The 24,951-nt window shown below is 35.7% G+C and overlaps 1 protein-coding gene across 4 annotated transcripts in view; it reads right to left on the bottom strand.

Moving 5' to 3' along the window:
• The window catches only part of NCKAP1 (NCK associated protein 1), a 103,400-nt gene that overhangs the window by 56,181 nt on the left and 22,268 nt on the right, over nt 1-24,951 (bottom strand). For 2 of the 4 annotated variants that reach the window (XM_038585048.1, XM_038585046.1), the window contains 7 exons: nt 10,700-10,786; nt 10,454-10,510; nt 9,584-9,726; nt 9,410-9,500; nt 6,428-6,565; nt 5,275-5,323; nt 677-833 (listed from right to left, as the gene is read on the bottom strand). In XM_038585048.1, the coding sequence (XP_038440976.1) occupies nt 677-833; nt 5,275-5,323; nt 6,428-6,565; nt 9,410-9,500; nt 9,584-9,726; nt 10,454-10,510; nt 10,700-10,786 (722 nt within the window). Of the gene's footprint in view, nt 1-676; nt 834-5,274; nt 5,324-6,427; nt 6,566-9,409; nt 9,501-9,583; nt 9,727-10,453; nt 10,511-10,699; nt 10,793-24,951 lie in introns of all 4 variants that reach the window. The other 2 variants (XM_038585047.1, XM_038585045.1) reach the window with 1 other exon arrangement.

A 24,951-nucleotide genomic window follows, 5' to 3' on the forward strand; every position in this document is an offset into this window, starting at 1 on the left:
AATTATTTGACATTCTCAGGTACAGGGGGTCCCAGAATATTTTAGATGCTTCTAATTTCAAAAGATTTCAAAATTGCCACCAAGTCTGAGCTCAGCCTGACTTCTATACAACAGCTACAGAACCTCAAGTGGAAAGAAATGCAGGCATTAAAAATTTCAAGGACACGAATTTGTATGAACTGTTTGCTTTACAGGGAATGAATATAAATGAGTCACTTGGAACATCTTATTAAAAGGAACCGTGATTTCTCTTGTGCAGTGGTCTGAGTTCTATAATTGCTGTAATTAATTTAAAGAGGAGCTTTTGACTGATTCACATACTTAATTTTAAATAGCACTTATAAAAATGTCAAAACTCTAAAATGTATATGGTGCTTTTAGCAATACTTATGTCTAAACCCATATCATGATTTGAAAAAGAGGAGACATCTTCTCTATCCTAGAATGAAAATTTTGAAAAGGCAGAAACACTAGAAACTTTAATCTACAAAGTTACCTATAAAATTATGAATATTACCATAACAGGACAATTGTTAAAAACAACTTGCTATGGCCAGTAGGAAAGTACAGGTGATCACCACATGATCCTTCTCTATCACCAAACTTCAATAAAAATAATCTGCTCACTACCCTTCTCCAAAAAAAATAAAAGACAAGATAAATGAAAATGTCATACCCTCGTATGTTTACAAATAAGTCTTCTGCAGCTTTATGAATGTGGAAAACTTCATCCCGAAAGAGAGAGAGGCAAGAGCTACTTTGAAGAGCTAGCTTCCAAAGGTTCAAAGCTGTCGCATCAGTATTTAGAATCCCATGGCACAAAATGAAGCCAACTTTAAAGAAACAGAAGTAAATACAAATATAAAAGTATTCCAAAATTGAAATCTTTCAGTTACAAAGTTGCTTTCAAAAATTTCAGAAATATAAACATAATCACTAAATTGAGGATTTCAAGTGACAGGCAATAATTCATATACATAAAGATGGCAACATGTTTCTCTCAATCTTCTGTATACTGCAAAATCAGTTCTTTGAACCCACACTGATGAGAAAAGGAAATGTTGCTTCTGGGTTGTATAAGTCATTTTAATAAATGAATATATTTATTTATAAAATCTTTATATTTTAAACAAAAGATCAGAAGTTACTAATTAACACATAACTTGCTAATCGTTACAACTGTTAAAATAACTGAAAAATAAGGCTAATCTACTTTTCTAAATCACCAGAAGAGATGTAATGGCATCTCGTATTTTCATAGCAATTCATAGTTTACCAAATAAGTTCCACGTATATTATCTCACATGATTCTGCGGAGAAGATAAAACAGATGGTATCTTTTTCTTTCATAGTTGAAAAAATGAGGGTTCAAGGACTTACATAAAGTTATATTATTAACATGTTAGAGCTAGAGTTAGCCTCAAGTATTTACCCTATGCTGCTCTCTAGTATATGAATTCAGGTAACTCTTTCATCTTTTGTTATCTACTTTGGAAACCCTACACAAATGTATAATCATATATATGTTTGTGAGCGCTCTCTCTAGCCCTCTGAACTAGGCCACAAAACCTCAACTGTCATTCATTCAACGTCTACTCAGTGCGGGCTATACACAAAGTACTATACTGGGCCAGTTACAAATCAACCGTATTTCCCATGAAATCTCGCTAGGATTCTCAGTAGTCACTCCCACCTTTAAACAAACTCCTGAATCATTAACATACAACTTGCCATTTATCTTTTTATTTTTAGCTCAAGAACCTTCCTTTAACAGAGTTACTACACAAGCAAGTTAACTTTAAAAGAAAAAAAAAAAGATTTTATTTATTTATTCATGAGAGACCCAGAGAGAGAGAGAGGCAGAGACACAGGCAGAGGGAGAAGCAGGCTCCCTGCAGGGAACCTGATGTGGGACTCGATCCTGGGACCCAGGGGTCATGCCCTGAGCCAAAGGCAGACACTCAACCCCTGAGCCACCTGGACAGCCCCAAAGGTTAACTTTTTAAGTTACGTAGACATATTTTTAATGCAAGAGGACCCCTAAACACAAGCCAATTATACGACCTGGTACACAACCAAAGACAGAGAACACATGCATGGAAATTTAAAGAATCCTTATGAGAAATTGTAAAAGATTCTTTCCTTATATAATGACTTTTTACTCTAAAACCCTGAGTAAAAAGAGATTTCACCTAGTGTCTTATACCTTGTGGAATACTTAGATTCACAAAATTGCTGCTGATAATTTAACATTTCTCTAAAAATATTAGCAGTTATACTATGTGTTACCATGTTTTATTTTTTAAGATATGGATTACCTCTGAATTTAGTGTATCTATTTGTTTATGATAGAATCAAAAAAAGTAAATTAATTTAAGATTGCCCAGATCAGGATAGTTTTTGTTTGTTTGTTTTGTTTTTAAGATTTTACTTATTTACTCATGAGAAACAGAGAGAGTAAGAGGCAGAGACACAGGCAGAGGGAGAAGCAGACTCCATGCAGGGAGCCTGATGTGGGACTCGATCCCGGGTCTCCAGGATCATGCCCTGGGCTGAAGACAGCGCTAAATCGCTGAGCTACCCAGGCTGCCCCAGGATAGTTTATTAAATCACATTTTACCCATCTTTCCCCACCAAGGTCCCAATAAAAGAACTGAACATTTTTTTTCATTTTTTAAGCCACAAAATTGTTGGAAAACAAGATAAAAGACCAATACTAGACAAGAAAGTTGGAGAAAATCTTTTAAGAAAGAATCAACTATCAATTTAAAAAGAAACAGAAATTAGTAACACAAAACTCTAGAAATGAAAAAGAAATCTTTTCCAAGGAGTCCTTCTGAGTGCAACCAATATAGTAAGAACAACAGGGTAAGTTATTTTATAACTGCATTCCAAAAAGCTGGGTCTTCAACATTCCAGACTCTCAGTAACTCTTGGCCCCAGGTTACAATCTAGACCTGTGATCCTCAAACTTTAGCTTGTATCAGCACTGGAAAGGCTTATTAAATCACACTGCCACGATCCATTTACAGTCTATGTTGGTAGGTCTAGGCCGACATCAAGATTCTGTGTATCTAACAAGCTCCTAGGTGATGCTGCTGACCCAGGGACCACACTTTGAACTAATCTAAAGCAAAGTGCTAAAGAAAGTAGACTATCTTCTACAGAAAAAGTCCTACTATGAATATCAGGGTCAAAAAAGCACTGAGTTGGAGGTAATTCTTAACCTCTGTTAACTCTACTCAAGGCTCAGCAAAGCTCAGAGTTAACACTTTCCATACTTCAGCAACTGTTATCATACCAAATCTATCTGCCTTATATATGACCCTGTGTAGCCTGCCTTCTGACCCACATCCCTGCCCATCGTACAGAGCCTTGAAATCAGCATTCCTGTATAGCCTGGGGGAACTAGTGCTATTAATTCTAGAAGTCACCCATGCCACCTAATTCTACTAATCACCTCTGTTCTACAACCATACTTCCATAAACATGAACAATCAGGGATCAGGATACATTTAAGCAAAATCAACACTTTGAAAGCTGTCTTTTGAATCAACCAAGAGGCAAAGAATGAAAATCTTAATTATCATAATGGAAGAAAATATAAGTATCAAAAAAATGATCAATGTGAAAAATATAATTAATAAAAATGACTAAGGAGGGGCAACTGGATGGTTAAGCATCCAACTCTTGATTTTGGCTCAAGTCATTATCTCAGGGTGGTGGGATCAAGTCTCATGACAGGTTTCACACTGAGTCCCTCTGTTTGAGATTCTCTCTCTCTCTCCCCCTGCCCCACCCCGCCACTCGTGTGTGCACACTCAGAAAGAAAGAAAGAAAGAAAGAAAGAAAGAAAGAAAGAAAGAAAGAAAGAAAGAAAGAAGGAAAACCTTATTTTTTTAAAAAAAAAGGCTAAGGATAGGGAGTATGTCCTAAATTACTTTTCTTTCATAATAAAAACAGTGCTATTCAAAATAACAGGGCATACTGAGATTAAGTAAAGAAAACGAGTATTTAGAAATTTTCATAAAAATTTGACATTTATAGTAGAAATCTAGTAACAATCTATTAGACCAATCTAGTAATTAAAAATGTGGATTTTGGGATCCCTGGGTGGCGCAGCGGTTTGGCGCCTGCCTTTGGCCCAGGGCGCGATCCTGGAGACCCAGGATCGAATCCCATGTCGGGCTCCCAGTGCTTGGAGCCTGCTTCTCCCTCTGCCTATGTCTCTGCCTTTCTCTCTCCCTGTGTGACTATCATAAATAAATAAAAATTAAAAAAAAAATACCTTTAAAAAAAAAATGTGGATTTTTTTAAAGATTCTATTTATTTACTCATGAGAGACACAGAGAGAGAAGCAGACACACAACACAGGAAGAGGGAGAAGCAAGCTCCATGCAGGGAGCCTGATGTGGGACTGGATCCTAGGACCCCGGGATCACAACCCAAACTGAAGGCAGATGCTCAACCACTGAGCCACCCCTAAAAATGTGAGCTTTTCTTTTGTATCTTTATTACTTTATTTCTGGTAACTTTAGTAATTCACTTTCAGTTATTAGTTTAGTCATTCATATTTTATGTAAGTATCAATCTAAAAATTTGTTTAAAAAAAAACCTGATCCTTCACTATAATTTGAGGCATAATAAAAAAATCAACAAATACTGCCTAACAGTGAAAAAATCAAGAAACAAGAACTAGAGAAAGTAAAAAACACAAACTGCTTAAAATCATTCCCCTCTGCCACTGGACCGGGGGGTGATACAAGCAGCTGTATTATAGCAATTCTCATTCTCTATTTTATCTGTGTGTCACCATGTCTATTTCCCCGAAAATCTGTGAACTTTTCAGGAGCACAAGAAATTTTATCCTCCATGCATCTAAGTGCCAACCATGAACCGCTATTATATGTACTGAAGTAAATCAAAACCAAAAACATTAAGTGAATAAACAAAATATTTTTTAAAATCCTTAAAAACAAAACAAAAATGTAGTTTTGACAGCTATACTGAGAGGCAACATAATACACCATGAGCCCTGGCATTAGCCTGGGTTCTTATTTTGCCTTTATCGCTTATCACGTATGTGAATTAAGCTTTAGATTCCTTATCTATAAAAGAAACGATCTATCTTGACAGGGTCATAAAAGAACTGAATGAAGTAACGCACAGAGAAGGCGCAGGACAGTGCTTAGCATAGAAGTAATCCATGTTACCTGTTATTTTTCTCTAAAAACTTAAAACCTGAGGGGTAATTACAAAACTAATTTTACTTACAGATTATCCATTTTTCCATTGCATCCAAAGAAAGATATTCACAAGGCATCTTAAAAAGAGAAGATACAAAAAAAAAAAAAAAAAATCTGTGATTAAAAGAATTTCTAAAAACACAAATCCTATACCGAGTTACACTCCTTTTTTTCCTCCTAAAAATTCTTACTACTCAATAGTTGGCTCAAATACCACCATGACATATTTGAAAAGCTAGATAATAGTTTTATAACTTATATTTAAATGTGCAGTTATAAAGGACAATAAGAGCTGTGCCCCTTTCATATTTACACTCCCTGAAACCTCCCTTAAATTAATACTCCTGCTTGTCTTCAATTTGGTAAATGACAACTTCCAAATTTCCTATTTCAGAGTTTGCAGTATTCCAAAAGATAATATTTTAATCAAGTTAAAAAAGATTAATGTACATAGATGTTCACTGTCTCACCCAAATCAGTAATTATGTGTGTACTCTCCACCTGCAGAACATCTTTGTTCACAGGGAAAAGATTAAACAACACGAGGGTTAGGAGTGCCAAAACCCCCTCCCTGCGCAGCTGAAAATTCACACAGAACTTCTGACTCCCAAAGACGTATCTACTAATGGCCTACTATTGACCAGAAGCCCTACCAATAACACAAAGTCAATTAACATATATTTTGCATGTTAATACACATTATATAATGTACTCTTACAGTAAATTAAGCTACAGAAAAGAAAATGTTATTAAGAAAATCTTAAGGAAGAGAAAATACGGTATTTATGAAAAAGAAAAAACCCAAATGTAAGTAGACCCACACACTTCAAACTTGTGTTGTTCAAGGGTCAACTTTGTGAAAGAATTAGTAATGATTTTCTCGGGTTGGTGAAGATTGAGATTTTTTTTTTTTCTTTAAAACTTTCTGCTTTTTCCAAATTTTCTACCATAACAGAACAAAACATTTAAATTAGTGTAAGAAAATACTTACACTAATTGTATTAACTCAGCATCAGAATTTAGAAATAAAACTCAACAGTAGGACTTAATGAACATTTAGCAAATTTCACTGATGAGCTAATATCAATTAGAAGAAAAACTGCAACAATACTGTAAAACTTATGTTATTTTAAAAATCAACTTTACTATTTTCATTTGAAAAGGGAAAAATAGAACCATACAGTGTCAGACTGTGCAGGATTAAGCATTGTACTAGGTGCACTGATGAGACTCAATAATTGGGCATTTCTCCACTGGTCAGCTGAAAGATTCCTTCGAGGATACACCATCTGAAGAGAAATCAGTGCATCTGAAAGAGACTAAAATAGGAAAAAAGGAAGTTGAGGAATAACATTTTCCTTTCTCATTTAAATTTCAGCTACAACTGCTGTGTGTTTCTAAAACTGTACCATCCTAAAACAACAAAGCCTAATCACAACTATGCTCCGTAAAATATTTGAGAGGGTCTGGCAATCTCCTTTAGAATTTTTTTTTTAACTTCATAAAAGCAAAATAGATTCTGCATTCCTGGGCAAGAGCTTAACTCAGGAAATCATGTTACTTCCTTAGAAGTTAAAATGTTTGGCAATCTTGAGATACTTATTTCAAAAGGGGTAGGAAACCTAGTGTCATTCTTTTGTACTCTGATAATTTTCACTGAAATAACAGAACATTAGGGTTATATGACTAAGTGTTAAGAGAGCCCAACTTATTTCATATTTCTCCAAAGAATGCCTTATAAAAAAATGTACTCTATCTTAACAAATTGCTTAACTTCTTTCTGCCTCTTGGTTTGTTAACTACAGCTTTATCATCAAGATACTCAATGTTTCTTCTCATCTGCTTCTTGTTTGCTTTTAACTGTGCTTTGGTACTCATCTCTGCTTCCTAAAACTTCTGTATAAGAGTGATTCTTTAATCTGGCTGCCCATGAACTATCATGGGATTTGTTCAGGAAACAGAAAGTTATAGTTATAACTATATAGTTATATAGTTATAACTATATAGTTATATAGTTATATAGTTTACTATAGCTTAGTAAACTAGAACCTCTGAGAGTAGACTCTAGAAATCTGTATTTTTATTATGCTCTATCAAATGATATTTTTTAAACTAAATTAATTTTAACAAATTCTAGCAAATACAAGATAGACTTTCCACTAAAACTTGGGATACTAGGATGCCTAGGTGGCTCAGTTGGTTAAGCATCTGACTCTTGATTTCAGCTCAGTTCATGATCACAGGGCCATGGGCTTGAGCCCTCTATCAGGCTCTGCACTCAGTGCAGTCTGTTTGAGATTTTTCTTTCTCCCTCTCCCTTTGCTCTTCCCCCACTCACACTCTCAAAAAGAAGAAAAAGAAAATCTTAAAACAAAAAACCTGGAATATCATCGTACATCAGAAAAAATCATAATAAGGAAATAAATGGTCTAATCCAACTGTATGATTGTCCTCAAGCAATTTAATAGCCTAGTATATGTGAATGAGTATGGAGAGTTTATTTAAAAAGAGATCCAATCCAATCTCTTTAAAAAGAGATCCCAATCCCTGGGTGGCGCAGTGGTTTAATGCCTGCCTTTGGCCCAGGGCGCGATCCTGGAGACCCGGAATCGAATCCCACGTCGGGCTCCCGGTGCATGGAGCCTGCTTCTCCCTCTGCCTGTGTCTCTGCCTGTCTCTCTCTCTCTCTGTGTGTGACTATCATAAATAAATAAAAATTAAAAAAAAAAAAAAAGAGAGATCCAACCCTTAAGCCTTTAAGGAAATTTTTATCACCTAAGTGGGAAAAAAAAAACAAATTTGAAGTGGATAAATAAAAAAAAGGTCAGACATGATTGGCAAGAAGTCAGACACAGATCCAGAGAAAAAACAAGGGAGAAGTAGGGAAGCTAGTTCAAGGTGAGGAAAAAGAGACAGATGACTAAAATCAGAGACAGATGACTATGATGTGCTCATCAACACTCTGAGGAATCCTGACACTTCCATCTATAAGGATGATTTTTACTTCAAATCTGATGCCATCTATTAGCTTGTAACTAATGATCCAACTAACTTCAAAACATTAGATATATAAATTTGTGGCTATAATACAGCTATGCAAAAATTAAACTGCAAATGCACCTTCAGAATTTTCAGAGGTAAGAAAACTAAAGGAAAATTTTGGCGTTAACAGATGCATACAAAATAGTGTATTATTAAAATGTCTAATTCTCATCATTCAAAAAGAATGAACTAAGGTTCTGAAATCTTGGCTTTTGCTCTGGTTTTGCCATTACTGCCAAATGCCTAATTGTGTCAGTTCTCCAGCGCTCAACTTCCTTACCTATAATGAGGATTTATGAGATACCTATACATTTCCTTCATGTGCTTACGTACACTGAATCAGCCTTAACTGCAGAGAAGCCATAATGGCAAGACTCCTTCGAACAGAAATTTTTTCAATGTATTGTAAAAAACAGACATTCCCAAGTATTTTCACAAAACTCGTCATTTTTTCCTCATTAAAAGGCTTTACGAATTAATATAGCTAAAATTTATCAAATACTATGTATCCAAACACTTTTTATGAAGTAACTCATTGAAACATCCTAACAACCATGAGGCAAGTACCATTACTCCATTTTTACGGATAAGAAAAGTGAGATACAATGAAAACAGTTAAGTAACTTTCCCAATATTACATACTTAATAATCGGCAGCATTGGGATTAGTATCAAGATAGTCTGGTATCAGAGTAGACATTCTCAAATACTAAATTTCACTACCTCTATACCCAATACCAAATGTGAAAACTATAATGAATGATCCCTGAGTCTCCATATACTATTTGGAATCTAACTAATGAGTGCTCCAGTTCACAATTAGATAAAACCATGCCTGCCTACTATTCATATCCCATTTTAATGTTTTTCATAAAAGAAGTTTGTTAACTCTATTCACCCTTATGTCATCTCATATGCCTATTTATTTCTTTATTCATTCATTCTTTGAGAGAGAGAAAGAGAGAGAGCAAGTGTGCATGGGTGGGCAGTGGGGGGTGGGGGCGCAGGAGGCAGAGAATGGGAGAGAATCTTAAGCAGGCTCCATGCTCAGCATGGAACCTGATGTGGAGCTCAATCTCATTACCCTGTATCTCACATGCACATTTAAAAACCAGGTCCTACCTTGCTGTGGGGTACAAATTCTTCCATCATCTTCTTTAAAGGGTTTTCATAATCCACAATCATCTGACCAAGGCGCGGATATTCTCGGTCACTTAAAACAGACATATCAAATATCAGTGAGTTGTTAGCCATCAAACTAAGAACTTCACAAAGATTTGTATAATGGAGGTCTACCTTGCTCCATGGGTCATTTCGTGAGCATAGTTGTATAATCCAATGATTGCCTTCCTTTCTTCAATTCGAGACAGCAGTATCATTAGTGTCGTATAGGTTATGATCAAATCTAAGTAGTTCTTTGTTAAATCAAAGTTTACAGTCTAGAAAACAAAAATCAAGTTTAACTCCTTATTTTGCTAACTTTTAAAGGCACAAAAATCTTCACAGCAGCTACTGAAATCCAATCTATAGTTATTTATTTTATTCCCATTTCTAAAATTCTAATTCCTTTCACCAAAAAACATACCTAAAATTTGGAAGTTACAGATAATAGTTTTGTGTTGGTGACACAATTTTATGGATGAAAAAAAGTTGTTATTGCCTTAATTGGTAACAGTTTAAAAGAATAAACAAAACTAGAATAACAAGGAATATGGAGCCAATCTCACTAAGCAAGAAAAAGAAGTATTAAATAAATAAGTAATAAAAGTCATTCAATAAGTAAATTGTCACCGGAGACATTCTTCACTTTGATTTTCTGTATATAGAAATTGTCTCACCTAAGAAAGATCCCATCAAGTATGTCTTTTACAGAGAAAAATATTATTCACTTAACTTTTTAAAAGACCTACTAAAATAAAATACTAGAATTAAGAACTATTTCCCAATATGTGCAAGACTCATACTCAGTGACAATTAAATAAACAAAAACAGAGAATACATTATAACTTCTTACCTTAAAAAAATGCTACAAAATAAGCCAAATTAACAATGCTAAAATTTCACACACTAGTCATGGAGATTTTTTCTAAAGAAAAATATTCAGTCTCCTTAGTTCTATTAGAAAATCAGAAGAGAACTGGAAACTTTTCTGAAAATAATACTTACAATATCAAAGAAGACTTGGCAAACATCAATAGTATTCAGCAATTCACAAACATGGTCCTAAAAATAAAAGCTGATTTTAATCTTTCACCTATATAAATAATACTGAATTTAGAAAACACATACAAATAAAATACATTTTAATTTTTAGTTCTAAGAATTCTAATGTTATTATCTACAAGTTACAAAGCAATTTATACAATTAACAAACATCATTCTATGTTAAATTTTACATATTAAAATACTTACCTTAAATTCCATAACATCTACAAATGTGAAATAGTACAATGCCAGATTTTTCAGAATCTCTGATTTTTCTTTCTGTAGCTGTGCAAGCTGTTGCTGTAAAAACAAAATCAGAATGCATTATTCATTCAGAACAAAGATATTTAATATTACTACAAACTATCTTCTTTTATGATTACTATATGGAAGCACAAGCTCTTAGAACAACATCTCTAGATGACTAAGGCTTTTTTAAAAAACCAAAATACTTGAGACAGCAATTGCTAAAGTGATCAGCAACTGACAGCGTGAGGCTATAAAACCAATCAAAGCAGATTAGTATCAAACTGTACTACTATTAAGGAAAGTTGGAAAATGTTAGGAAAAAATACAAATGAACTCTTCAAAAAAAATTAAAAACAACTCATGAGCATGAGCACATTACTAGAAGTGAGAGGGGGAAAAAAAGATGAAAAACACTGTAACTTACACTACAAAAAAACAATATGCTTTATAAATTTGGAACTTACCAAAAAGAACATCCAGGCAAAGCCACGTTACGCATGCAAAATAAAATGTAGATACAAACATAAAATACAGTAACGGTTCCCTGACCAGATCCACAAAACACAATAATACATTAAACAAAAGCAAAAAACCACAACAACAAAAAAAAAAGAAATGAGAAAGAAGCAAACCTAGAGTTAAGACACAGGTAAACATGAAAGAGGGAAATGTGAATATAAAAGATAAATATTATTCAATCAGCTGTATTATTAAATTTACAGAAGTACTAAGTTTTCTTTTTAAAACTATTGATAATTCTGAAAGAATCCAGGTAATAACTTAATGCCCTGTATCCTAAGATTTACAGAATTCCAGTAAACTTTTTAGAACCTTTGGTCCTGAGTGCAGTCTACAGAATAGCAACTCCACACCATTTAGGAGCTTATTAGAAAAGCAGATTCTCAGGCCCACAGATCTACTGAATCAGAATTAGCCTTTTAACAAAATACCCAAGTGATCTGAATGTACATCAAGTGCCTGAGAATCTCTTGTCTAGAATATGAGAAAACTAGAAAATATGGGAAAGTGGCTTGAAATAACAATCTGGCTATCAAAATCCATAGTGTTGAAGCTCTCAGGCAGTTCTTACTTCTACAGGACGGCCGGGGGGAAAGATGCCTCTGCATAATCGAATTGAACCATCATGAAAAGCCAGAAAATTACAGCACTGCGTCTATCATCAAGGGAAGATCTTAAAAACTGTAACAAGAGTATTTAAAACAGCAAGCACAGCAGTCCGGAAGACCAGCTAATACAAGGTAAACTACCCTGAAGACTGCAGTCCCTGAAGACATTTAAAGAATTATGTTGAGAAAACACGTGTAAATGAAGTACCTCATTACTTCCCCTAAATGCCAGACTTACTGAAGGGTATTCTTACAGTGACGTGTAATTGTCTTTAGCTTTGTCTATGAGAGTAACGGACTTTATTTTGAACAATATACGTTTCAAAACAATTCCATGTTCATATGCACGTTTTTAGTCATCACCACTCGTACGTAACATCAAGCAGATACTTAATTAAAAATGATTCTATTTCTGGGGGGTGGTAGATGGTCAAAATGCGTGAAGGGGAGTGGGAGGTACAGGCTTCCGGTTATGAGTCAGTCACGAGAACAAAAGTCCAGCACGAGGAATACAGTCAAGGGTGTTACAGCAGCACTGCAGGTAACAGATGGGAGCCACCCTGGTGGTGAGCACAGCATTAACACGTAAACTTGTGGAATCACTACGTTACACACCTGAAACAAATGTGACGTCGAGTGCCAATTATACTTTAATTAAAGATAATGTTTAAAAGATTATATTTCCTCAGATTATACTACTTTTACCTTGGTTCAACATTAAACATATATGATTTATGTCTTAGTTCTTTTTCTTTTCAGTAGCTTAAATTTGAGTTTTGAAATAGGTGAAAGTAGACTCATAGTAAGAAGCAAGAATATAATTCAGTTGCTACTGAGCTTAATTATTAATAGTACCTCCTTTCAATTTCAGCATCTTAGTTTAGACAAGAAAAGACACAGTCACCATCTCATTATGGCTTTAATGATCTTTTATACAAACCTCATTTTACATACTGAGAAACTGATGCACATAGAATGTAAAAGGCCTATCCTGACATTATATAACTACTTCATGGCAGGGCAAGGATTAGAAATTTCATTCCCTTTTTCCTAATAAAATGAATATTCTTTCTACCATTCTGCATGCCCACCAATTTCCCTTTTTAATAAAATCTCATCGTGGTCTAAATTTCTCATTCCCTTTTATTTTCCCCAAACCATATGTACCTAGCTTCTATAGTGACTAAAAGAAATGCACTCAACTAATGAATGTCTGAATTCAAAACAGTCACGTTTTCAAGATCCTACACAATTTGGTCCTAAATTTAATTTACCTTTTCAATCTAAAATTTCCCCTAGAGGGCAGCCCGGGTGGCTCAGCAGTTTAGCGCCTGCCTTCAGCCCAGGGTGTAATCCTGGAGATGGGGATCAAGTCCCACATCAGGCTTCCTGCATGGAGCCTGCTTCTCCCTCTGCCTGCCTGTCCCTGTCTCTCTCTCTCTCTCTCTCTCTCTCTCTCTCTCTCTCTGTGTCTCATGAATAAATAAAATCTTTTAAAAATAAATAATAAAATTTCCCCTACATTCATTCATTCACACACAGTAGCCAAAACAAACTACACACTATTTTCTATACACATCTCATGTTTTGTTATTGTTTCTTCAACTAAGTCATCCAAATCCCACTCCTCCAAATCACTCAGTTTAAATGTTAACTGTTTTCAAGAAACCATCCCTGAGGGCACCTGGGTGGCTCAGTCGGTTAAGTATCTGACTCTTGATTTAGGCTCAGGTCATGATCTCTGGGTTATGGGATCTTGGTCCTTTGTCAGGCTCCACACTCAGGGCAGAATTTGCTCCAGATTTTCTTTCTCTGCTCCCAACCCCTGCTCGTGTGGGTGCGCACGCTCTCTCCTCAATCTCTCTCTCTCTCATAAGTAAATAAATAAATGAAAAAATAAATAAATAAATAAATAAATAAATAAATGAATGAACGAATAAAATCTTTAAAAAAAAAAAAATCCCTGATTAAACTTCTTCCCTGAAGCAAACATCTCTGTCCTCTAAGTGTGTATAATTTCTAATAATACCAGTTTTTACCTTGTATCTCAGTGTCTCCCACACTACAAGACACTGTACCAAAAATATCTTCAATCTCCATAGCCCATATCCTATAGCTCTGCATATAAGAAAGTATCCAATATATACATTTATCAGGAGTGATTTTGACAAATTAAAAAGCCTTTTATGTCAACAACAGATGGCAGGTTTGGGTGTTTTGTAAGAAAGCCTACCTCTTATGCAACCATGACTCAATAACTTCACATCTCAGAGCCTATTACCCTAATCATAAGCCAAAATAATGTACATGAGAACATCTGACACTGCCTGACACCCAGAAGCTACCCATTAGATATTAGGTGAATAACAAAGGGGGCTCACAGACCACTTCTTCAAAACAAGCAAAAATAAAGCTATTTTAAATAATCCCAATCCCACTTACAGTACTTCTAATAAGAGTTGATATTAAGTAAGCATGAACTCCTTGCCAGACTTTGTTCCAAATATTCTACAAGTATTTCACTCAATCCTCTCAATTATGTTCCCTCTTTAATGAAAATAAATTCCATAAAGCCATGCATTAAAGAGTTGAATTATAACAAAGAACAAAAGTATCTACAATTTTCAGACTTCCACCACAAAAAAAATGTTACCTTTTAGTTCTTAAAGTGAAGGAGAGTAGATACTACTAAAAAGTACTTAATTTTAGGTTCAACATTCAGAACAAGGTTTATTTAATTCATCACCTCATTGTTTTTATAGAAAACAAAAAGCTGGAAATAGTTTAAGTAAATTAGCAAATTGTTTGATGTTACAGAACATTAGAAAACTACAATTTTGAGAATAATTCATGAATTTCATTAATACTTTAAAAGCATATCATAGGGGGCATCCCTGGGTGGCTCAGCGGTTTAGCGCCTGCCTTCCGCCCAGGGCATGATCCTGGAGTCCCGGGATCAAGTCCCATGTCCGGCTTCCTGCATGGAGCCTGCTTCTCCCTCTGCCTGTGTCTCTGCCTCTCTGTGTCTTTCATGAATAAATAAAATCTTTTTAAAAAATGAATAAATAAATATAAGCACCATCATAGATCTATAAATTAACTATATACATTGGCAAAATATTTGTACAATGCTTTCCTTAAACTTTCATTTCAAACTATGGGTCATATTCTTAACTTTCAAGTAAAATATGTAAAAATTGAAAATAAAAAGGATAAAGATTAGCCATGCAGATTATATCTTTGCCCTGAAAAATCCTGGTAATCAATCTTTGCCAAATTAAGAAGCATTTTCCACACAAAGTAAAAACTTGAAATGTGTGTGATATTTACTTGTTTTCTTTTTCAAAGAAAAACTACTGGCAACTTACAATAATGGAACCAATGCCTAAGCAACTCACTGATTTTCAAGATAGATAAATGTGGCTATTGTTCTTTATTCACCTGTGTCAATTACTACCTTCTTTCATTATCAAAATTGCTTATACATAATATTTTTCTTGATCTAAATTATGCTAGTATTTTGTTCCTCTTAAAAAATAACCAAGTACAGAAGTTTGGTCTCAGGGAATGCTTTCTGCAGTTTCTTGGTAAGATACTCTACTCTAAAGCAGGTTTTTAAAAATATGAGTTCCAAGAAGCTACTTGGGTACATCTCTTTTAAGGAACTGTCAGCTTCCCACCCTCATCAACTCTCTGCTAGCCCACTACACTAGCCTCCGAACTGGTCTCCAGACTTCATCTCTTGCCTCTTCAGTCTTCACATAGAAGCAGGAGAGTGCAAATTTTAAAGCAATATACTACCTCAAGGGCGGCCTGGGTGGCTCAGAGGTTTAGCGCCGCCTTCAGCCCAGGGCCTGATCCTGGAGACCCTGGATCGAGTCCCACGTCAGGTTCCCTGCACAGAGTCTGCGTCTCCCTCTGCCTGTGTCTCTGCCTCTCTCTCTGTGTCTCTCATGAATCAATAAATAAAATCTTAAAAAAAAAAAAATACTACCTCAAAAAACTGATTCCAATAATAGTTATGCAAGATATTGATACTGGGTGAAGAATATATGGGCACTCCGCACTATTTCTGCAAATTGTTAAAGTCTAATACCATTTCAAAATAAAAGGCTTTTAAAAAAATTCCAATGGTTTCCCATCACACTTAAAATACAAAGTCCCTACTAGTGCCTCAGAAAAAAATTTAAATAGGACACCTATCTTTAAGACCTCACCTTCTTTCATGTTCCTCTAGCCTCACTCAGTAGTTGTCACTACTGGACTTCCTGCTCTATCAACTTCACCACCCTTGGCCCTACCTCAAAGCCTTTGCACTTGCTATTTCTCAAATCTGGGATGCTCTTGGCCACTTGTTTGCATAGCTCACTCCCACACTTCTCTTCAGAGATGCCAACATTAGACCCTTTTCTCTAAAATAGTCTCTTCTTCCTCATTACTCTCTTAACTTCTTATCCTGCCTTTTTAGTTCTTTCTACCACTTATCTCCAAATCAAAGTACGTATTTATTTCCATTAATTATTGACTAAAATCTCAACTTGAATTTAAATCCATGAGAGCCAGGACATTTGTATTATTATCTACTGTATCTCCAGTATCTAGAACACTAGCACATATTAGATGAACTGTCAATCAATTACCAATCTTCAAGATTCTTAACATAAAAATCATGAATTAATTTTTCAAATTGCACTGCTGACTATAAATGAATGCAGTATCAGGCATCAATTCATGTCTCAAGTGAGTTTATGTATCCTAACAAAGAGTAGTAGTATTTAACCCCTTGAATAAATCCCCACTGTTGGGCAAAGTATTTCATTATGTCCTTCTGGGACAAGAAAGCATAAAAGAAGAAAACGAGAAACATCTAAAGAGAACAACATATTTTTTTTTTTTTTGAGAACGACATATTCTATCCAATATAAGCAAATCTCTTGATTACCTGAAAATCCAAATTCACCCAGAGTACTCATTTTTAAAAAGGTTCATGGGATTTTGTAGGATTCTCTTTTTATCATATATAAAATGATTCTACCAGTAGTCAATATTTCAGAAACACATTTCTCTGAGTAAAGGTTAAATAAATTTTAGGGAAAGTAACCCTAACAAGCTGCCTAGTGAATAAGCATAACTGAGTGTCTGTTACTAAATCTAATCCTCATAAGTGCTTTTCAAGGTACATGTTTTGTTTTGTTTTTTTTACTGCAATAAAATATACATAACATAAAATCTACTTTAAGCATTTCAGTCATTTTTAGGTGTTGAGTTCACCCTTAAAAATATACCAGCGTTGGGGCACGTGGGTTCAGTCTGTTGAGCATCCGACTCTTGTTTTTGGCTCAGGTAATGATCTCAAGAGTCATGGGATGGAGCCCAAGCCCCACATAGGGCTCTGCACTCAACGAAAAGTCTGCTCGTCCCTCTCCCTCCCACTTTGTCCAGTTACTCCCTCCCCCATGTGTGCACTCTCTCACTCTCTAAATGAATAAAATCTTTAAAAAGATATATACTGGGATCCCTGGGTGGCGCAGCAGTTTGGCGCCTGCCTTTGGCCCAGGGCGCGATCCTGGAGACCCGGGATCGAATCCCACATCAGGCTCCCGGTGCATGGAGCCTGCTTCTCCCTCGGCCTATGTCTCTGCCTCTCTCTCTCTCTCTCTCTGTGACTATCATAAATAAATAAAAATTGAAAAAAAAATATTAAAAAAAATAAAAAAATAAAAAGATATATACTAGCACTGTTGTGCAACCATCATTTCCATCTATCTCTAGAACTTTTTTTTATCTTCCTAATCCAGATATATTTTTATCCTCACGTTCCAGATACAGAAACAGACCATAAAAGCATAAAATGCCCATCCAGGTCAATCAAATTTCAAAGCTCAAAACACCTCTTCTCACTTCAACATTCAAGTTGCCATACAATGACATGATAGTAGTATAGAAACAAGCAAAGCTAAAGCTATTTTCTTTTCAGAAAATACTTGTATTTACGTGTAGCCTCATCAGACTGAAGCTTCCAAGAACTCCTCTAAGTCAACCTCTTCATTTTTTATATTAAAGCAAACCTTTTCAAGTTTATATTCCTAGTCATCTGTTCCAATTAATTCTGAAAAGCAGAATTTTTTATTTTAAAGAACAGAAAGGCCAAAAAAAAAAAAAAAAAAGGAAACATTGTATGCATGCCTCTTTTGTCATAGGACTTTACTGCTCCTCCCATCAAGAGTTGTAGTCTACTTTCCCACCCTTATAATCTCAGCCCGCCTTGTGACTTGCTTTGACCAACAAAAAGCAGCAGAAATGACACTCTTAACTTAAGGCCTTACAACTTCTGATTTTGCTCTTTTGTGAACACTGCCCTAAAGCACTATGTGTGAAGAACCCTCAGATATCATATCATGTGGCAAGAAGCAGCTCAGCATCTCGCTAAGCCCAGCTAGGCCCATCCCCTGGCCCATCCCCCAGGCAACCCATCTGCTAAATGCAGCTGTGATGTAAGACTTACCTGGTAAGACAAGCACAAGAACTGCCCAATCAACCCACAGAATGATGAAAGATAAGTTGTTTTAAGCTCAGTAAGATTTGGGGTGGTCTGTTATGTAGTACTAGGTTAAAACTAGCACCAAACTAAAACAACCTTTATTTTACCATCTGAATGCATTAACTTGCATCAGAAAAAAATCCTGAAAGTTTTAAGATTTCTAGTTACAAGACAGTCAAGTTAATGCAAACTGATGAAACTACTGTAATTTTATCATTAATACTAGAAAAATCACTAATTACAGGTCCTAGTATAGTGTGATTCGTCAGGTGTAACATGACCAAGACAGCACACTATTAATATAATTTACCTCATACATTGGCACCATTTTCCAATATAAATAAAAGCATAAATGAAGCTGGTTCCTTTACATCAAATTTTAATAATTAATTTTTATAAATTTTTACATAATTACCTTGCTTTCATAACCTAGGGACACAGAAATAAATCAAGCTTTTCTTACTGATTAGATGTCATCACTGTAATCAGTAATTATACCAAGCTATTAATGTCAAGATGGCCTCAGGTGCTACTGACATATATAAGGTAACAAGCCAACATTAAACACTCTTTGCTGGATAAACTTTTTACTTTTTTTTTTTTATTTTATTTATTTATTCATGAGACACACACACACACACACACACACACACACACACACGGCAGAGACATAGGCAGAGGGAGAAGCTGGCTCCACGCAGGGAGCCCGACGTGGGACTCGATTCCAGGACTTCAGGATCACACCCTGGGCCGAAGGCGGCGCTAAACTGCTGAGCCACCCAGGCTGTCCTACTTTTTACTTTTTAAAGCTTTTATTTCTTTTCCGTCAATCATCATTTGCTCCTGATCAGTATCTTTTAAATGTACAATGTGTACACTGTGTTAGAAAATAGACTGGTTACAATTTTGCCTAAGTAAACTCAACAAGCTTGGCATAGTGAGAACCAAAAAGCTTATTTCTGGATAAACTTCATTTTTTCTAAAATACCTCATCTGGATGCTCAAAATTATTTGTTCTTCATAGCTTTATTGTGATACAATTTACATTCCATAAAATTCATTGATAATATATGAACAATTAAGTAATTTGTGTAAAATTTAGATTTGTGCAACCACAAACCCTATTTGAGAAAATCTCCATTATCCCAAAAACTTCCCTTGTGCCTATTTATAGTTAACCTCATTCTTACCTCACTACCCCCAGCACCAAGGAACTATTGATCTACTTTCTCTCTCAACAAATTTGCTTTTTCTAGAGGGACATTTCCTATAAGATAGAATCCTATAAGATAGAATCACACCGTATGTACCTTTTTGCATCTGGCTTCTTTCACTTGTCTAAACTTTTCTGGAGTTCACTGATACTATAATATGTTTCAGTAGTGTTTTGCTGAACAGTGTATTCCATTAAATAGATATACCACATTTTGTTTATTTATTCATCAATTGCTGGGCATTTGAACTGTTTCCAGTTCTAGGCTATTATGAATAATAAATGCTTTTATAAACATATCTTTATAAGTGGACACATACTTTCTTTTTCTTGGAAGATGCTTTAAAAAAAAAAAAAGATTTTATTTATTTCTTTGAGAGAGAGAGCACCAGTGGTGAGATGAGGCAGGGGAGAGGGAGAAGCAAACTCCCCACCGATCAGGGGCCAAACTCAGGGCTTGAACCCAGGACCCTGAGATCCCAGGACCTTGAGATCATGGCCTGAGCCAAAGGCAGGTGCTTAACTGACTGAGTCACCCAGGTGGTCCTCTTGGGAAGATTCTTAAAAGTGGAATTGCTTCCTTCCTAGTTCTCAGATGTAATGCAAAGCGGCAAGTGATATGAAAAGTAACCTCTAGGAAAGGGAAGACTGTAATAATATATTATTCATTGAGTCAACAAATATCCTAACCTATTAGATTATCAGGCATTGTGGGGGGACCTGGGGATAAAACAATAAAATGATGGCCCTCTAAATCAGTATATAATCTACTAAGGGATGTATATGTAGATATACAGGTAATTCTCACTTTTTTTTCTAGGTAAATATCCAGTTTTAGAAGCTGGTTACACCACAATTAACTTCTAGGTACAAAGTACATGGCGAAAAACTATCATGTATAATGCTTCAAACAAGACACAGACCCTCACCAACTAGTAATTACATGGAAGAGGTTTAAAACACACACACACACACACACACACACACACACACACACACTCCAGTTTGAGGAAGACCGCAATAAGAATTGTCAGAGTTTCTAAGGGTAGTGAGGATGGTGAGGAAGAGGGGAAAGTTAAAGGAGATCTTAAAACAGAGAAGACTGGAATTATTTTTCTTACATACTGACAGAGAGTGGCTCATGTTAAATTTCCTCAATTCACAGGCCTATAAACAGGAGTAACGTTTATGCTTAAACTGCCTTGGCTTCTTTCTGGCCTTTTTATTTGTGTTCATGGCAGATTTAGAGACAAGGTAAAATGGCATCAATGGAAGAGTAACTCCCACTTAATACCTCTAGGGATCCCTGGGTGGCGCAGCGGTTTGGCGCCTGCCTTTGGCCCAGGGCGTGATCCTGGAGACCCGGGATCGAATCCCATATCAGGCTCCCGATGCATGGAGCCTGCTTCTCCCTCTGCCTGTGTCTCTGCCTCTCTCTCTCTCTCTCTCTGTGACTATCATAAGTAAATAAATAAAAATTAAAAAAAAAATACCTCTAATACCCTCTTAATACCTGTATATCCTTATCAAGTCTTCGAACTCAGAGGCACCTCCTATCCATTTACCCTACCATCTTTTCACTCACCATCTTATGCCCTATTTCCTTTTTTATCCATCTTAAGATTGAATGGCCCATCACTGTATTACTTCCTTGTCCCTGTCTCCCTCTATCATTATTGCCTGATAAAACCCACAATGAGAGAAAGCATATACATGTGCTGCCTTGACCTCAACCTGAATTCATGGTCATAAACCATAACGAGTAACTACTCCATTTTCACTGCCAATTTTTACTATCAATTCATTCTCCTACACTCAGTCATTATGCCACTTCTCCTCCCTCTTAAAACATTCAGTAATTCCTCTTCAACTTCTCAGGTCCAGGCTAGCCTGAGCTCAAGACTCATATATACAACTGGCTACTCAACATCTCCACTCAGATTTCTAGTATGCCCCTCAAATTTAACATATCTAATATTGAGCTGGTGAGTACTATCTCTTCTACACCCCTATCCCAAACCCGTTCCTCTTGTGTCCTCATCCAAGGAAATTTTGTTATCCACTCAAGCCAGAATCTTGGGGTCTTATTTCTTATTGTCTCACATATCCCGTATCAACTCATGAGTAAGTTACTGTTGATTCTATTTTCAAAAACATTTCCAGCATCTGAACATTTCTCACTGCTACCATTCTACCCCAAGCCACTATCACCTCTCATCTCAAGGACTACAAGTTTCATACTCCTCAGAATGGCATTCCCTGGTCACTTTAAGTAAATAAGCATCTCCCCACACTCTCTCTGCTTTGTTCTTCTTCTTAGAACTCACCTCTACCTAGTATTACATTTAAATCCTTTTCTGTCTATCTCTACCCAATAGAATGTAAGCTCTACAGGGGCAGTAATTTGTCTATTCATTACTGCCTTCTCGAATAGGATTTGGCTCACAGACAGCACTCCACAAAATTTTTAAATAAATGAATAAAGTGATAAAAATGAGTGATAAAAGGAGAAAACTATACATGCAGCACACAACCTAATTTGAAAGGGTTAAAGAAAGCTTCTCTAGAATGATGACATCTAAGGATAGACCCAAAAGACAAGTAGAAGTTAGCCTAATGAAGGATTATAGAGAAAAGTATTTTTCCAGAGTAAAAACAACATAAACAAAGGCCTAGAGGCAAAGTAAAGCATGGCTATTTGTATATACACTATATCTTCCCAAAGTAAAATACTTCTTAAAAAACAAGCAATTTAGGGGTGCCTAAGTGACTCAGCTGGTTAAGCATCTGACTCTTTTTTTTTTTTTTTTTTTTAATTTTTATTTATTTATGATAGTCACAGAGAGAGAGAGAGGCAGAGACACAGGCAGAGGGAGAAGCAGGCTCCATGCACCGGGAGCCTGATGTGGGATTCGATCCTGGGTCTCCAGGATCACGCCCTGGGCCAAAGGCAGGCGCCAAACCGCTGCGCCACCCAGGGATCCCGCATCTGACTCTTGATTTTAGCTCAGGTCATGATCTCAGGGTCATAAGATCAAGCCCTGCTTGGGGCTCCACTTTCAGTGTGGAGTCCACTTAAGATTCTCTCCCTCTCACCCTCTCCTGGCCCCTCCCCCTACTGGCGCATCCATGCTCTCTCTCTCTCAGATGAATAAGTAAATTCTTAAAAAATATATAAGCAATTAAATTTTCTCATGCTCTACACCTACCCAACACTATAGACAGAGGACTAACACAATATATACTACCCTATTTATTTTTAGCCAAAGATCATTGGTATACATATTTAAAACATTTTTAGCCAAGATCACCACTAGGAAGAAGAATAAAGAAAAATAAGAGTTTCTGCAACATTTCTTATTTACTCCATTGTAATTTCTTTTGTTGTCTTTTATTCTGGATGTTGGCAAATAACTTTTGCTGTGATAAAGTTAAGACCAGAACTGCCATGATAAATGCTAAGAGTACTCAAAGGGCACCAGGCTAAAAATGGCTAAAGCCTCCTTCAAACAAATGACCAAGAAAAATAAAAATTAAAGATCAACAAGTGATTAGGTATTGGTAACATCCTTTGTTATTACAAAGGGCATCATAATCACCATTGCAGCCAAAGGGAGAAAGAATTGAAAAGCTATCACTAAAGGTAAGATATAACTTTAGGAAATTTGAGGAAAATATAAAGATGATTGCAAATACCAGGAATGTATCTCTTTGGGGGCTATGCTAGGGGCTACGCTATAAAACCCCAGTATAATGTCCACTTGCAGTCTCATTTGCAAGAAAACAGCATCAATGAGCTGAAGAGGTTATGATTACAGTTTTGTATAATTAGCATATACAGTACACAATACTGTGATTCAAAGCAGATGTGGTTTGGGATCATAAAAACCATCCTGGAGAATACAATGAAAGCTGAAAGTATATTCACACTCAAACGTTGTGCACAATTTCAAGGGATTCCCAAACTCTAAGAAAACTCCTCCATATGAAAGCCCAGGTGGGACAACAAAAAGAAGATTTCCCGGGATGAAAACTATGCAGCAGACATAAGCAAACTGTCCAGAGAGAAGTTAGAAGACTGCGGGTTATAGGAGGGTGGGCTTCACAAAAAAAGGAAAGCTTATAAAAGTGATATGATTATTAGGATAAATTTAAGAATTCTATCAAAACACATTACTGTAAGTCCAGAAAAATCAACATATACCTTTGAGACAAATTTAAGTATGAAATAATACTAGAAGAATCCATTTAATTTTACTGTTACATATATATAAACATAAATAAATACATGTAATAAAAGTTATTTTAAGTCCAGTGTGACAATGGAGTGAAGCAATGCAAAATAATCACTCAGGTCTTTACCAGTTTTTAATTTTTAGAATCAGCATATAGTTCAATCTCAGAACACTTTATGATTTCAGAAACAAAAGGGAGCACTAACAATTCTGACAACATTTAAATATATGACCAAGAGTAAGGCTATAAAAATAGAGAACTATATTATTTAAAGTTTAAAAAGAAAGTAACCAATGATCTAAAAATATTAACCAAAAAAAAAAAAAAAACTATCAAATATCAGGAGAAGAGTAAGCAAGAAGTGAGAAATTGAATGAAATAAACTTTCATTTTTTATAGCAAAGAATTTATAACAGATATTGTCTAACACTATTAAATTAATTTATAAAAGAAAAAAGAATAAGCATATTTCTTATAACAGTTCCTGGGACGTGTGGGTGGCTCAGCGGTTAAGCACCTGCCTTCGGCCCAGGTCGTGATCCTGGGGTCCCAGGATTGAGTCCCGCATCGGGGCTCCCTGCATGGTGCCTACTTCTCCCTCTGCCTGTGTCTCTGCCTCTCTCTCTGTGTGTCTCTCATGAATAAATAAAATATTTTAAAAAAAGAAATAGAAGTTCCTTCTGAGAAACATGACCAGGTTGGGAAAGAGTGGAATAGGAGATATACTCACTTTTTATCCTAAATTCTTCTGAATTTCTTGACTCATTACCATGCATTCATATTATTTTGATAAAATTAAAAGATCATTTAAACCAGTTTAGGTAAGTCATTAGTGCTAATGCAATTCCCTGCCAGCATCTGACCAATTTCAAATACTTTTCAAATATATCTAAGCATGACTTACTTGCATCTGCTAATGAGGGGTTCATTCTTTTATTTACTGTTTATTCAAGTTAGAATTAAAGACCATTACATGTAGAAAAAATATTAAATGAATACTGATAATACCTTTTTATTTTCTTTTAAAATTTTATTTATTGACACAGAGAGAGAGAGAACACGCTAGCAGGGAACTCAGCAGGCAGAGGGAGGA

Source organism: Canis lupus, chromosome 36, assembly GCF_011100685.1.
Source record: "Canis lupus familiaris isolate Mischka breed German Shepherd chromosome 36, alternate assembly UU_Cfam_GSD_1.0, whole genome shotgun sequence".
In the NCBI taxonomy this organism is placed as follows: domain Eukaryota; kingdom Metazoa; phylum Chordata; class Mammalia; order Carnivora; family Canidae; genus Canis; species Canis lupus.